Source organism: Cricetulus griseus, chromosome 4 (assembly GCF_003668045.3).
Source record: "Cricetulus griseus strain 17A/GY chromosome 4, alternate assembly CriGri-PICRH-1.0, whole genome shotgun sequence".
Taxonomy (NCBI): Eukaryota; Metazoa; Chordata; class Mammalia; order Rodentia; family Cricetidae; genus Cricetulus; species Cricetulus griseus.
Window position 1 is genome coordinate 129,399,483 of NC_048597.1, and position 16,755 is coordinate 129,416,237.

Genomic DNA, 16,755 nt, shown 5'->3' on the forward strand with positions numbered 1-16,755 from the left:
GGCTTTGGTCCACTGTCAGTTTCCCCACTGCCTGAGGTAAAGAAGAATATCATGGTCTTCAAGAGAGTCGTGGAGCAGAGTTGCTTACCTCCCGGCAGCTAGGAAGCAGTGAGACACAGAAAAGACTCAAGGACAAGGCACTCCCTTCCAGGTATGTCAGTGACCTTTCTTCTGTTAGAGCCACCACTAACAGATTGTTCAACTATGAAGATTTTAGAAGCTACATGTTCCAGTCACCTCCTCAAAGCCCAACCGTGGGGCTGAGGAGGTACGTTAGAGAAAGCACTTTCCATGTAAAATGAGGGCCTGAATGCTGAATTCACATCCCCCCAAACCTATATAAGATCACAGAGCACAGACTGCAGAGACAGGAAATGCTTGCTAGGTAGATTAATCAAGGTAGCAAGCTCTAGAGTCATCAAGAGACCCTACCTCAATATATAAAGTACAGAGAGAATGAGAAGGATGCCTGGCATCTGGCCTACACACACACACACACACACACACACACACACACACACACACACACACACACTTAAAATTTCTATAAGCTGGAAACCAAACCTTTGACACACAGGTCTTGAGGAAAAACTCTCTGATCTTTGTCTAACCAGTGTGAGGTCATACTGTGGTCTTGGTGAAGACACATGCTCTCTTGTTGGAGGTTATCCTTGCATTATCTGCTGAGGTGACCCTAAGCCAGATATTTTCATCTCTATTTTTTACTCCATTTTAGAATTTTACTTTTCAGATTCATTTTAAGACTGACTTAGAGCTGAGGACTGTCCTGACCAATCCTACTCTCACTAGAGAAAGGCTTAGTGAGCACTCAGAAGGCCTTCTCCTACCCACGGGGTGGGGGAAAGGGGGGAGGGAGAGGGGAGGCGGGGGCAGAGTCACAAAAATCAATAGCATTCCAGGTGAACTGAGAGTAGAAAGATTTAAGGGGACAATAGGAGTCTTGGGTGGGACATCACCTTGAAACACTGCATTTAGAATACCAGAATAATATATAAACCACAGAGCAAGTCCATTGCATTAGAATAATCAATCAATCAATCACTCAATCAATCAATCTATCGCTGCATCTTTCCTATAAAGATACTTTGCTAAGCTGGTTAATCCCCATCTGTTTAATTCATATTTATATCTGAAGAGCACCCATATTTGGTCTCTGTGGACACATATCACAGAAGGCTTCCCTTGGCTACAGGAGCGATACTTGTTTTCTATTCCTGAACTTCCTTCAAGCCTCAGCATCATTGGCTCTGGAAGAAGCTGTGTGCTTTTCATTTGGAGTCTCCATTGTCTAGAACATTGCTGCCTCAAAGCATTTTGATTTTCTCTGAGTTCTCAGCGTCCATGGATGGATGTGTTGCTGCAGTTTCCCCTGCAGAGTTTGCCCTGTCCTGTCCTGAACTCCTTCTGAACCCTGCTGTGAATCACTGCACGGTTTCTCTAGCACAGCTTTGGTGCATAAATCAGTTTGTCTGCAAAGGACATCTAGACAAGGCCTGGACAGCTGGCACTCATAAATTGTTCATGGTGGCATCTGCCAGAAATGCATTTCCCCTAACATGCTTGTGCTGAATTACTTTGCAGCTAAAGTACATATGTTACAATTCTGGCCATCACTGCATCTACCTGATGAAAATACAAGCCAAAGTCATTCATTCCAGAGGACAAGTGTCCACTCTTCTAGGAAGCTCTGAGGCTGTCAGAATGGCTCCTGCTGGGAGTTGAGGCCTCTAGCTCTCCCTTTGATGAGCTATTTCTCCAAACTGAAACCACAATTGTGCTTAAGAGGCCTGAGTTGCTGCCTGTCCCCAGCTATCCACAGGGATGTTTTATAAATGGCTTCTCTTCTGGCCACAATCCCCGTGGACCAAGTTCACACTGGATAGAGCAACTCCAGTATTTTTTTTTTTTTTTAGAGGAGGGCTGTAAATTTATGGCTCCCAAGTCAAAGAGAAGAAAAGGGCCAGAGAGAACAATTCTTCTCACTGATTATTGAGAGCCTGTGACTGTACAGCTCTGACCTTTGCCCAGCCAAGGTCAAGGTTCAATGACAAGCAGGAAGCTTAGTCTTTGCAGCTCTGAGGTTAGCCTGCCCCTTGATCGTGCTCTCAGACATCTGGCCTGTTTATCTGGGAGGCAAATGGTGCTGCTGTTAACCTGTGCTACAGCTTCCTAACTCATTGCCAGCAGCGCCCTCTAGCCTGCCCGCTTTGTACCCTTTGTAAAGGACATACCCTGCCCTATCATTTCCCCTCTAATCAGTCGATGGCTCCTGCTGCCTCAGGGTCCTTTCTAATTCTTCATCCTAGCTAATGGCTTAGGGTGCACATGGCCCTGTCTGGTCTCATTTGTCATGGCTGCCACTTCCTTCCAGAGAGGGAAGTGCTTTCCTTCTCATTGGGGTGGTTCCTCTCTCATCTTTTAAGCTTTCCTCAGGCAAGCCCTCTACTGATTCCCCACCTGAGTTTATCTCTGCCAACAGGATTCGGCCCCTCACTGAGCCTGCTGCAGGGGTTCATACTCTAACAGCAATGTCAATGTAGATGCTGCAGCATTTCAGGAACCAACATGCACAATAACATCAATGGGTACTTGGAAGTGGCCATCACTCACAGACTAAGCTATAGCTCTATGACTATGGGGGCCAACTTTCCCCATTTCTTTTTTTTTTTTTTTTCAGTCATAGTATCTATCCCAGATATTGGGCATGTGAGAATTACTATTTAGTAGAATGAGCGGTTTACTGCAGAGTGGCATTTCCTTCCACCTCTAAATTCTTAGAATTGGGATACAGTATGCTGTTTCATCTTCACTGTCAGCTTGACTAGATTTAGAATCACTGTGGAAATACCCATGGGTGTATTTACAAAGGTGTTTTCAGAAAGGTTTAATTGATCCAAGAAGACCCACTGTGAATGTGGTCAGCATCACCCATGGGATGGGGTCCTGAACTGACTAAAAGAGGGAAAGAGAAGGAAGCCCCACTATTCCCCACCCTTGGCATATATGACTCCACATACATGTGACCAGCTGCATCAGTCTCCTGCCGCTATGACTTCCCTACAATGACAGACTGCACTCTCAAGCTGTGACACAAAATAGACTCTTCCTTAAGTGACTTTGCCAGGTATTTTGTAACAGCAATGAGAAAAATAACCAGTAGAGGAGAAGAGACATTTAGCTGAACCTACCATTACAGGTGCAGCGCACGTTCCTATAGAAACGCGGACACACGAAGCTGATGCGCGCTGTGCTGTAGGTCATGAGTGCGTGGGAATCCAGTGACAAGCCTTGCTCACAGTGCTGCTCCTGACAGTCCAGACCCGAGCAGTTCTTCTCCAGGATGGCTGCTATATGCATGACATTCTCCAGGTGCCTCCTGGCGTTGGACAGCTTCTGGATCAGGTAGGCCGGCTTGTAGAACTCGCTGCTGTGCATCTCCACAGCAAATAGCATGTCCAACTGGTTGGTTCCCACCACAGGCTGGATGCTGATAATGCGCAGGCTGTCCTGCTTCTGGGTGAGGACCGCGTTCCGCAGGATGCGCCGGAACCCATGCATGTGCAGCCCCACGAAGTCCTCAGGGGACACATTCTCAAAGCGGATGGTGACAGTGTTTTGCAGCATCTCGTGCACCAGCTGCTCCACGTGCACAACGACATCAATGGGCACTTGGAAGCGGCCATCACTCACAGAGACATTCAGGACATACTTCCCACTGTCCAACCCGCCCAGTGCAATGATTTTCCCGTCATGACTATTCACTTTGAACAAGCTCTTCTGCTCTGATTTCAGGGCAAACGTAAGCACATCATACATGTCCTGATCTGTGGCATGGATCTTTCCAATGACCCCACCTGGAAAATCATCCTCCATGGTGACAATGAAAATTTCCAGAGGGATGGCTGTGGGTTTGTGGGTGCTTTCCTCAATGACCCGCACACGGATGTAGGTATGAGAAACTTGCTGCGGTTTTCCTGAGTCTTTTGCCTAGGGACATCAAGAGGAGGACAAAGAGTTAAGAATAGTAATTATAATATCACCATGAGACAGAAGTTATCTGGACCCTCTAACAGGTTCACTTTTTCCTGCATCCCTTGTCATTATTCTGAAAAATGCTGAGCGTGGGCACTTAGGTGGAGGAGGGGTTTATCACATTCAGTCATTCTCTGTGTACTGTATTATGGGCAATAAAATGTGTCAACACAATAAAGCCACTGGGATTGAGTTAGGAATGATGGGCAGGAGTGCTACAAGACCCAGCATGCCTGCACCAGGCTTGCCTTATTCTCATTTTAGATAGAAGACATAAAACAGCACATAAATGATGTTCTCACTTGGAGAAGGAATCTTTGTTTTCTGCTGGATTCTTTCCTTTTGACTGGACCAGGTGACACTATTGGCACAGAGAAGATATGCCATTACTTAAATGAGAATTACATCATAGTAAGATTTGGAATACAAAAGATGACACATCAAAGGGGAAATGGGCAGTTTGCACCTCCCCTTCTCTCTTAATAGAGGAACTGATAAAGCAGCCCCCTTGACAACAGATGCTTAATGAGCACCTGTCATTCATGGTAGAGGGGTTAATGGTGCCATGCTTCAGAACAAAGTCAGGGCCCCATGAGTCAGATCCTCAGGGAACCAGTGATCCTGCAGACAGAGCTGCAACAGAGGAAATGTGTCCTCAAATGTAGTTTGCAATAGAAAGCCAAACCTGGGTACCACACAGGCTTTGAATCATAGCTTTCTACACATTCTGTTTGTGGTTTGTGAGTAAGTTACTTGACTTCTCTGAGCTTCAAGCTTTGCATCTTTAACAACAATATAACAGTGGTATCAGCCCCTGGGGTTCTTGTGGGAAGTAAAAGAGAAAGAGATTAGAAAATACAGGTATCACCCATACAAATATTTAGCATGTAGTTATGCATATGGCTGTCGCTTTTGCATTATCACCACCACTATCTGATTATTTGGCTATGTGAAGGTGGAAGGAAGTTTGACAAAGTATTCTGAACTTGAAGTCAAACTGTGGACAACTCAAAGGACATTGATGAGTTTGAATTTCATAGATCTGCCTGAGGTTGCCCACCTGGATCCAAGAGGCCAGAAAAGTATCAGAAAGACATGATGTCACTGGACAGAAGGTGGCAGGACTGTGAGTCTGTGCCAGGGATGGATGGGGAAAAGATGTATACCTAAGGACCATGGCATTCAAAATCTGAGGCTGAGGGCCTAGGTTTGCAAGCTATGCCAGCAATGGATAGTTTTAGCTTAGCTGGCAAGCACATTCTGTAAGCCCTAAATGACCAGCACTGTAGGATGTGTGAGTTATGTGATCATCAACACCCAGTTCTGTCTTTACAGGTGGCAGCAGCCATAAAAGCAGAAATGAATAGGTACAGCTGTGTCCTGATAAAGCTTTATTTATAAAGCTTGCCAATGAGAACTGGACAGGGGATTTTCATTTGCTTGTCTCTTAGGACATAAAGTAGAAAAATTAACCTGGGATAGGTGCAGAGTTGGATTGGGAGAAAATGAAACCAGAGGAATGACCCAGCAGGCTCTCACAGAGAGAGTTGGAATATGGGCAAGAGGATAAAGTAACAAGGTCCCTTGGAGGAAGAAAAGGGACCTTGCAGGTATTTCCTATGAGGAAGTCAGAGGGCTTACTGTGGGAGAGGTGATACAGACGTGCTGTGCAGAGCACTGTGCTGGGCTGCGAGAAGACACTGAAACTTCTCCGTGTCCCTGGAGTCTAGGTTCTGTGATATGACATTCTTTAAATAGTTGGACAAAGGGTCTCAACTGGAGAGTTCACATATGGTCTTAGAGCCAGTAATTACTAATTTGTTTGGAAATGGAAGAGAATAAGCTGTTTAATCACCATGCCACCATAGCCACCCTTCAAAACGGTCAGACAGGTTTCTGTGGGAAACAGAGGGTGGAAACAGGATTCAAATTTGTGGCTGGAATTCAAATGTTGGTATAGGCAAAGTCACAGGCAGGAACTGCACGTGCTTGATAAATGACGGCTCTTCTTTGTGACCCTTGCACACCTGCCATTTTTGCCTTTTTGTGCTTTTATTTTTTATCACAAGGCTATTGAACTTTGGGATTGGAATACTGAGTCTGTGGTTCCCTCCTGCCTCACTGGGGGAAGGCATGGCATGGCCAAGCCTCCTATGACAGTGACTGACCTCCTCCCTCAGCAAGGAGTGGCAAACCCTACTTAGTACACCAGAAGCATGGGTAAGAGTCAGTTAGAACCCTGGGACTTTTTACAGTATTGAGGCCTCTAACTGTCTGGCAGTAACAACCTCCAGAAACGTCCATGCTCAGCAGTGCCATGCTCTTCCTTCTTGTTCAGTTTCACACATGGAATCTGTCTTTCTTGGCAAGAAATTGAATTTGGGATTAGAAGAGGAACCTTCCTTCACTATCATGAACTATGTTGACTTCTTAGTGAACAATGGACAACAAACCAAGAGGTAGAAGGGCAGACAGGAGAGAGGGCAGCACTCAGTATGGATAGATAGCAGAGCTGTACCTGTATGCACAGCAGGTATTCGGGGGAATCCATGTGCCGGAAGACCACCGCTGACCTCAGGATCCCATGGGAGTCCAGCACAAACTCCTCATCTTCATTTCCCGACAAAATAGAGAAGGAGAAGGGAGGTCCATTGTGAAAGGAGTCTCTGTCTGTCACCACAAGCTGTAAGATGCTGGTACCCACTGGCTTATTTTCCTGTATAAAAGAGTGTTGCAAAAAGGAAGTTAAAATTACACTTATCACATTAAAAACAAAACAAAAGACATCATTACTGGCTGGGAGTGCCAAGCTAGAATGCTAAACTTTTGCCATAAGGAATCCTCCATGGTACTTATTATGTCATCTGATAACTGGGGTTGCAAGCATCCTCCTTCCCATCTCTAGCAGCCTCCTCACTGCTGTGCCAGGAGATGATAATCTCTGCAGATGACAACACAGGCCTTTGGCCAAACAGCTTCCTAGGTTCCAAAGATACAGCCAGGTCCTACTTGTCCTTCACTCTCAGAACTGTCTAGAAGCCTCCATGAGTAACACTCTTCCCAGTCTTGGTGATGACCTTGGAAATCCACCCAGACCCAGAAAGCATGACCCCACTGGGATGGAAATGTGGGTCTCATACCGTTACAAGGTGATTATGTTGTATTGTGATTATGTGGAGGCCCAACACTGTAATACCGTGTCACATCAGGTATTTTGGGGGTACCTGTAGTCAATTTTCCAGTATATGAAACCAAATGGATTCTTACAACCACATTATGGTTGTTCCATGCTTCTCTAGGGTAAAGAAAGTAGATAGCACATTTATAAACTTGAGAATTAGGAGGGACAGAATCTTGAACTTCAGCAACCATTTTGGAAACACAGCCTCAAAACAGAAACATGAAGATGAGTTGTGCCTTCTTCTGGGATCAAAGCTTAACTTCTTCACTTTGAAAGCACCAGATGAAGTTCTTAGTAGCCAAGGTCAATATTCATGTCCTTGACACAATGTGTTAGACTTTGGCCTTATTGTCTGGGCTGATGTCAGCTTCATTATTAGAGTGCTAAGGACACCAGCTTAAGGATTAAGTATGTTTGGGTTCCAAAGATGAGGAACATTTTACATGGTGCTGGCTAAGCCCAAGGCTCATATGCTGAATGAGTTTATGATACTCATGTGTTGCTAGGCATGGTGACTCACACCTGTATTTCTAGCAGTTGGGTGACAGAGGCAGGAGGATTGTTGTGAGTTTGTATCCAGCCTAGAATACAGAATGAGTTATAGATAAGCCAGAACTACATAGTGAGATCCTGTGTTGAGATTTAAATAACAAAAATTTCAAATTAAAAAGGAGAGAGAAATGAAAAAGAAAGAAAATGATAACCAGGTGCCAGAATAAACCCAGTACCCTGGGTGTGAAGAGAGGTAGCTCTGAAAGGGCATTGGGAGAGCACCTTAGAGGTTTCTATTCTACCCTATCTCCGCCTGCTTGTTCATCAGGCTCCAGGCTCTGCCTCTCTTTGGAGCCCAGCGTGGGACCATGTCATCATGGAGAAGATTTACTGCTTTACACAGACAACATACTCAGCACCACACAAAACAGAAGATTTATTGATTTGTTTGCTCATTCTCTGAAGGCCATTTCCTCCACAGAAGAAACTGAAAGAGAGAGAATGTGTGTCCTTGGGGTCACTGTCTAAGAAGGAAGGGTGTGAAATTACAGCCAGGCCCAGCCTGCAGGGGGAGGGGGTCCTGGCCATGTGCTCTCCTGGCTGACTTCCGCATCTGAAACGGTCTGTACAGCTGATGGATGTATGTCGTAAACAGAATGTTGAGAGACAAAGTGTATATTGTTTGAGGAGGGTACAAAGTAGGGTAAGGCAGAGAGTGCCCTGGTAGACCATAGCCACAGAGATCTAAGAGGAAGAGGGGGGAGGTACCAGGATGAAAGAGGAGAGCAATCACATGTGTGGTTCCTAGCAGCAGCAGATGAGAGGTAAATCAAAGTCTCTCCAGGAAGGGATAAGATTGCACTGACAAGGGACCAGGGATGAGCAGACAGTGGTAGCATTTGCTTCATGAGCGTTTCAGCCTGTTTACCAGACAGCTCAGTGCCACTGGGGTGAAAGAGGCTCCTTATAGATGGCTACACTCAAGGTCTTCCATCTTATCCTAAAGGGCTCTCTAGAGACCCAGCCACTCTCACTTCACTTCTTCACAAAGTCACTGAGAGACCTTGAGAGCCATTGTGACACCAATGCCAGAATTCCCATGCACCCGTCAGGCATGGGCATCACTAGCTGTGTCTCCAAGTCTTCCACACTCACAGTCTGGCTCTGCACATCTTCCTAACCTGGCCTGTTAGGAATGAATTCAGTAATGAAACTCGGGTACTCTGCACAGAGCTAACTGCTGAATAATAAACTAATGGAGAAATCTGTTACTTTTCCCTGGAAGCATAACACCAGCTGTAAGTTACTCTATCCTGCAGCCTGACTTTAAGGAAGGTGGATTTAAAGTCCTAAACAAATTGCCTATGGAAGATGAATTTAAGGAGTGGCTGCTCTATCCTGAAGTTCTGGGCTGGTTCATATTGATCTCTCTCCCATTCAGAAAACCACATGTTTCTTAAAGACAGCCTGTCACTATAGAAAGATTATTCGTATTATGTCTGCATGATAGATTTAAGTTCGAATCCTGACCCGTTCCAGCTGCGTGATCTTGAAAGGACTACTTGAGCTTACTGTTCCTTAGCTCTCTCAGCTGTTAAGTGTGTGTGTGTGCGTAGGGGTGGGAGAATGTGTCTACAATCCTGCATGACACATAGTGACAGGCTGTGTACATGTTTCTAATACTTAGAAGAAACAGGACTTAATAACTCTTCTCAACAATTGAGGTGGAAAAACAGGTTGTTTTTGTACCTTCCTTAGGAAGGGACAAATTGATATTGGATACTAATAACCCCCAGGTTGTAACTAGGTCCCAGTGCAATAGTACTAAAAGACAAGTCTTTTGAGGCACTAGTGTCCTCATAGAAAATATTGAAGGAACATGTCTCTTCTGTCGAGTGAGGATACTGCTAGCAGTCACCATTATGACCAGAATAGGAGCCCCTGGGGAAGATCCAGGGAAGCTTTGATCTTGATTGTTTTGGCCTCTGAAACTGTCAGTGGTGAACACCAGCTGCTGGAGTCTCCTACTCTAAGTTATTTGGTACAGACACCCCAACTCAACACTCCAGAGCAGAGTGGGGAGACTGAACCACACAGGTAGTCCCTGCCTGACAAGATTGGCTTACCTGAATCACAGCAGTATAGTTGGCAGGTGTAAACACGGGGCTGTTGTCATTCACATCAGAAATATCAATGTTGACAGTTGTAGTTGAGGACATTGAAGGAATGCCACTATCTACTGCTTGGATGAGCAGGGAGTATCCCGACACCTGGCCAGGCACAGAGATGGCAATAAGGAACTTCAGAACCCCCTCCCTTCTGCACATAACTGGAATTCTCTGGCTGTGCTGCCTTTACACATATCCTGTAGACCTTGGCACCATCAACATTTAGTGCTGGCTCTTTCTTTGTTGGGGGCTGGACTATTATTTCAGGGTGTTTAGAATTGTCCCAACTTCTGCCCACTAGGATACAATATCATACTCTAGCTAGTTGTGCCAACCCAAACTGCAGCCTGATATTTCTAGCTCTTCCTGAGGGGAGGGGCCAGTGCCTTTGAGGCTCTTCCCCGACCTTTGTTCAGTACAGCTGTCACCACTGACCCGCACTGCTGATTTTGGTATTCCTGGGCTAGAGGGCTGTATCAGTGAGAAGATTCAATTTGCCTTTTAGTATTATTGCTGTATAATTCATTTCTATATTTAATTTTCTTTGAAAATGTATGTTTCAGTCAAGAATGGCAGTTAGCTCAATCTTGAACAAAGGGATTTTCTGCATCATTCTTTTGCTGGGTGCCTTCAGGTAATCTTTTCTGACCAGCTCCTGTAGTGCTAAAGTTGCTAATGAAATCAGAGCACAGCATCCTGGCTGAAGGGTTCTTCTTTCTCTGACTCATGAAGGACTGAAATTCAAACTATCCAGAAAGGTACACATTTATCTTTTTCTCTAAGATCTTCAACATCTGTCAAAGCTATTATTAGTAGAAAATTCTTTCAGGTATTTAACCTGAATATCTACCTGAATTTCCTTGCTACTCATATGGAGTCAGCACCCATGAGTCAAGTGATAGTGTAGGTGTGGATGGTGAAGGATGACCCAAACCCACTCACCCGTTCCCGGTCCAGTTTCTTCTTAACCTTCACAAGTCCCAAGATGGGATCCACAGCAAATTCATTGTCCCTGTCTCCACCCACAATGGAAAAACGAATCTGCCCATTGGGCTTGCTATCCACATCTTCTGCTATCAGCTTCATAGAAAAGAGAGAAACCAAAGACAAGGTATAACACAAGAGAGAGAGAGAAAAGGTTGATGCTTAGGGTCTCTGGCTGACAGTGTTCTAGGACCCCTGCCCATGGTAAGTTCCTGGTGGAGGAGATCGGTGGGAACAAAGAGGGCAACACTAACACGGGACACTTTTATTTCCTTATTAATCTGTGCCTTCTCAGGGTCTGCCATCATTTAGGCCTGGGTTCCACCAGGGTTTGAGATAATTATGTCAGACCGCAGAGCTAACTGACAGGGTTGATTTCATGACCTCTTTACAGTTCTACAAATAGTGGTCTCAGCCACTCATGACGGTTCATCTTCATTGTCAGTGTGACTGGACTGGGAATCACTTGGAGACACAGCCCTGAGGACTATTTGAGTGTTTCTATGGATGGCATATGAGTTGGGGCCCTAGACTGAATGAGAAAGATGATGACAGAAACCTAGTGGAACATTGTTCTCTGCTTCCTGACTGTGAACACCATGTGACCAGGCTCACACTCATGTCACCACGCCTTTCCACCACAATGGACTGTATTTCCTCTTTAATCATGGGCTTTGTTAGAACTCACCCTTTCAGTGTTTTTGTGCAACTCCCCCATTCCCCAGTGGGTCTATACCCATGTATTCCCTCTTTAGTCACGGGTCAGTTACTCTGTAGTAAAAGATTAGCTGTCTCACACCCGTAGGAGTGATCATTGAAAATTGCATCTATGATATCTTGTGTTTTCTTTAAAAGTATATGCTTCCATAAGGAAAGCAATTACTAGTAATTCATACATTGATATAAATGAATCTGTAAAACTCTTTTAAATACATGAACCAGAGAAGGAGCTATTGACAGCTCATGCGTGACAGACATCCTTGAAGGAGGGTGCACAAAAACCCTGAAAGGGAGATGTGAACAAAGTCCAAGACAGACTTTGCTCACGTCTTCACTGTGAGGATGTTTTGTCCCAGAATTCGGATGCTGCTGGCACCTACCAGAATGACAGAGTCCCCCTCTAAGGCATCCTCACTGATGACAGCGCTGTAGACATCTTGGCTGAATTGGGGAGGGTTATCGTTCACATCTGTGAGGTCGATGCTGATGGTGGCTGCAGCGCTTAGGGCTGGGGTGCCCCCATCTTTAGCTTCTACCACCAGGTAAAATCTTTTGCATGTCTCATAGTCCAGAGCTTCCAAGACAGAAATACCCCCTTCAAAGGAAAATAGGTAACTTTATATTTGATTAAGGGAAAACATGGTTCAGTTGTTCTGTGGGCACAATGCAATTTACATCATCTCCAGCCAAGATTACACATTGGGAGTTTGTTTTTTGAGTATCTGAAAGCTTCATGGAAGTCTGATGAACACTGTTGGTTAAAGCAGAGCCATCTATCAGACACACTTCTGAAGAAATGGACAGTGTTCCCAGGTATCTGTGGTAACTCCGGGGCTTCTTTCAGGCAGCATGGACATCTCTGCTTGTGAAGCCAGAGAGCTGGACAGGGACAAACACCCTGAGTAGTATCTCTCAAGTTCCTGAGAGAACCCAGGGGAGGAAGAACAAATGATATGTGGTTGTAACTGGGGTGCACTGCTCCCTGGCATCTGGTAGCCACTCTCAGCCAACACTAGATTCAATTAACCACATAGCTGCTATGCCAATCTATAATGTGTCCATTTAGAACTATTGTGCACAGAGGCCGAGGACACCACTGACATGGGGAATCTCAAGGCAGGGTGACATGAGGTGAAAGGAGCTCCTGAAAGAAAACAGCACAGCCCAGGTGTTCACACCCGCATAGCTCAGGTGATGCCACCACAAGGAATCAAGTGTGGAGAACAAAAGAAGGCTTCTAGTTGAGGACAACCTCTAAGATGAACTCTGAGAGTGGATCACCCTTCCTGTCCCAGCCCTGCCTGGTAGTGACACTGTGCAGTGTTCTCTAGTTGGTAGTTAGTCATTGTGTCCACAATTTAGTTCCAAGGTTTTTGTCTTTCTCTCACTTGGAAAACTATCATTAGGACAAATGAGAGGGTCATTTTTCTTGGGCTAGCCAGAGAACTCCAGGGCTAAGTCTGCCATTAGGATCCTTCAAATTACGATGGAAACAGAGATTGTATATTTACCAAGAGGCCATTTTGATTCAATAATTGAATTCTCTGGGCACTTACTACCCTTGGAGTTTAACTTTGCCAGTTTAGTGTAGGGAGACACTGTAGCCTCGCCTCCTACTAGCCCCTACAGGTGTGCCTGGCCACGCCCATAAGGGCGTGGCCAGGAGAGATCAAAGATGACTCGAGGACAATTCTTAAGGGACCATGCACATGTGGATGCCTTCTCTCTGGCCATGCTAGCTTGCGGCCTCTGGGCACGCTCTGGCTTGCGTTTGGGCTGGTGTTTATCTGAATAAAGAAATCTTAGCCTTACGGACTATGGATCATCTTTGAGCACACACAGCATGCAATACTCAATACTCATCAGTTTAGTTAGCTAATGCCAGATTTAAACTATCCTTAGCCACCTCCCATGGTGTTCATATAGAATGTCATAGCTGGACAGGGTAAAGCAAATACATATCTTAGTGAGTGGAATCTTCATACAGTTTGATAGGAAGTAATGGCCTTAATAAACACTTTCTGCTGGGAGGAATTGCTAATGCAGCCCTTCAGTCAACACTCCACTTTCATTTACTCAAAAGTACATTTTTACATTTATACACAGTAGTTATGCTGTGACAGGGTTAGAGTGTGCCTTTCTGAGTCAGAAAGAAAATTCAAATATTGGATAATCCACTTATGAATAGTAAAGGCTGAGGAAATTATTTAACTGCTCAAAAGTTCTGTTTTGCTCATTTGGGATATGTGAGTTATAGCCAAAGACTTAGTAGGAATGTAGAATACTGGCAACATTAATTGAGTGTTGTTGATCATAGTAGTACCCTTTTTCTGTGCACTAAGGAGAAGCAGGATTCCTCTGCCATCTTTCACAGCAGCCATACACTTCTTGAGTGACTTAGCGAATGGGCAATGGTCAGCAGTGTGAGGAACTTACCACCTGCCTGGAAAATGGGAACAGTCTTGACTACTAGACCGCAGTCCATTCAGAAAGGAACATAACAAAGGTACTCTAAATTGAGATGTGTGGGAGACCATCCAGATACATACATTCTGGATTGACAACAACAAAGCCCCCATTTGTTGAGCAGGGGATCAAGGCCAATGTCAGTCATGGATGCTGACCAGAGAGTGGTCATCTACCTGTGGGTGGGGTACAGAGGCAGCTCATTTCCTGTTACCCTTCCTACCATAGTCACCAAGCAGAAATACAAACAGAAAGGAGACACAAGTATACTCTTGCACTTGAATGTAAATACCATAGTTGCTGCTTAGGGAACACATGGCTGACCTAAGATTCCTACCTAGATGTTCTGTGGTCAACTCACAGGTCAGGAATTTGCTCCACTGCTTGGAGCTTGAAATTTTGAAGGGCCATTTGTTAGGAGCAAGAAACTGAGGTCTGCATGCAGGCCATGCAAGGGAGGCAGAAGGAACACACAGATCCCACTAAGAGGGGTGATGGAATGGGAGAAGAAACAGGAGGTCTTATTGGAATTGTCATTTACTCACCTGTCTTTGGGTTGATTCTAAATTTCCCTTGTTCATTCCCAGACCGGATGAGATACGTTATCTCAGCATTTGTGCCAATATCTTTGCTGGTGGCGAAAACAGAGAGGACTTGGGTACCAAGGGAAGTGTCCTCAGGCACTGTTACTAGGTAATCCCTCCTCTCAAACACTGGTGGGTTGTCATTGATGTCCAGTACAGTGATGGTGACAGAGGCGAGAGAGGAGAGGGATTGTCTTGGACTCTGGTCGGTGGCCCGCACACTGATGTTATATGATGACTGCTGCTCTCTGTCTAGAGGCCGCTCCAGGATGATGACACCAGAAGAGCTGTCGATGGAGAAGACCCCACTGGCTGAGTCCTCCAGGGAGTACACAACCTTCCTGTTGATGCCTGTGAGAAGTGACACAAGAATGACAGCTCAAGAACATAGCACCAAGATACTGCCATTTCTTGATTTATGAAAGACCTCCCCAACCCCAGAGAAAAGGCCATTGTAGAAATAGTACTGGCTTTACAGAAATGAAATCTTAAGTTTGCAGAATAGAACAAAATTAAAACTGGGAAACCAAAAACAAATATAAAAATTCTTTGGTTATTATTAATATATACCTCCTTCAAGTTAATTTTCCCTGAGAAAAATTCAGGGGCCAGTAGACATATGGATAACAAGATACCACCCCCTCCAAAGAAGAAACTAAATAACGAATCACTTCAGCATATACTCATTGAGAATCTACCAGGTACTACAGAAGGTGATGGGGGTTCTAGCCATGGGTGAGACTCTGAAAGCACTTGACAGTTTTGAGATGGGAGTCATGGATTATGCCTTAGACATGAACAGGATTCTTCCAGCTACTGCTGGAAAACATTGAAGGACAACGGATAGAAGACAGGCACCATTTGATGGCCTCCCACAGGAATGTAGGCATAGCATTGAGCAAGAAGGGCAGCTTGAGCAAGGATCTGGTGTTGGCAGTGGTTAGGAAGCACTGATTCTACATCTTCTGAGTACCAGAGGGTATCAGGGGAAGAATGTGACATGTCCGTTGAACATGGATGTGGTGAAGGAATGCTTTCTGATGTGGGGCTGGCAGCATGTGGAATGCCGGAGAAGAGAGACTTTAACTGACTCTTCTGTGCAGTCTGACAAACTGCAAAGAAGGAAGTTCTCAGTTGCTGAGAAAGAGATGGATGTGTGAGAATGCGGTTGGGGTGATAGGCCAGGATCCCATGTTATGTTGAAGGTGCATACCTGAAATTTAATGGAAGTGTTAGTGTGGACAGATTGGAGTTCAGAAAAGAAGCTCAAACTGGAGTTACACTTCTCAATACCATCAGCTATGATTCACATGCCAAATGATGGGAATGTTTGAGGTCATAAGGACCACAGAGGAAAAAGTGAAGTCATAGGGCCAACAACCCCTGGGGTGGGGGTGGGGGTTTCCAGATGAAGGAGAGCTGCCTCACTGACTTTAAGAAATGTGTTTAGCTCCAAAAAAGTCATCTTGACATGGACTCAAACAGAAACATATCAACCAAGAAATGTCCACCAATAGATTTCTGAATGGCATTGCCTGAGGGTTATCTTCATTAAAGATGTCAGTGCTTCCAATTGGGTATTAAACCTAAGATTTGCTTCACTCATTAAAATTCATAAGGAAAGTAGAATGAATTTATTGGTGGAAATAGCTCAATTTTGATCATAAACTCTTTAGAATAGATTTTAATTTAATATTTTAGGTGTGTGTTTGTGTGTGTGTGTGTGTGTGTGTGTGTGTGTGTGTGTGTGTGTGTGTGTATGTAAGTGCCTGTGGAGGCCAGAAGAGGGCATCAGATCCCCAGGAGTTAGAGTTACAGTGAGCTGCCCCAAAGGGTTCTGGGAATCTAATTCTGGTCCTTGGCAAGATAGCAGGCACTCTTAACTGCTGAGCCTTCTCTCCCAGCCCTCACAAATATTCTCAATAAAGAGAGTCATTTTTCAGAGGCCTTTGGCTATGATGACCATCTGCAATGCCATTTGTATATCATAGTACTTGGAACACAAACTTTTCTAGAGGGAGGCTTTATTGTACATTTCCTAGCATAACACCTTGCCAAGGTGGGCAGGAATTTGGCAAATAAGAACTGAACATTTTGCTTCCCCATG

The 16,755-nt window shown here is 44.9% G+C and overlaps 1 protein-coding gene across 2 annotated transcripts in view; it reads right to left on the reverse strand.

Moving 5' to 3' along the window:
* Positions 1-16,755, reverse strand: part of Fat3 (FAT atypical cadherin 3) — a 448,985-nt gene that overhangs the window by 39,948 nt on the left and 392,282 nt on the right. For both annotated transcript variants that reach the window (XM_035444507.1, XM_027410883.2), the window contains exons 13-18: positions 14,610-14,999; positions 11,979-12,193; positions 10,837-10,974; positions 9,853-9,996; positions 6,572-6,769; positions 3,210-4,008 (exon numbers count right to left, since the gene is read on the reverse strand). In XM_035444507.1, the coding sequence (XP_035300398.1) occupies positions 3,210-4,008; positions 6,572-6,769; positions 9,853-9,996; positions 10,837-10,974; positions 11,979-12,193; positions 14,610-14,999 (1,884 nt within the window). The remainder of the gene's footprint in view (positions 1-3,209; positions 4,009-6,571; positions 6,770-9,852; positions 9,997-10,836; positions 10,975-11,978; positions 12,194-14,609; positions 15,000-16,755) is intronic.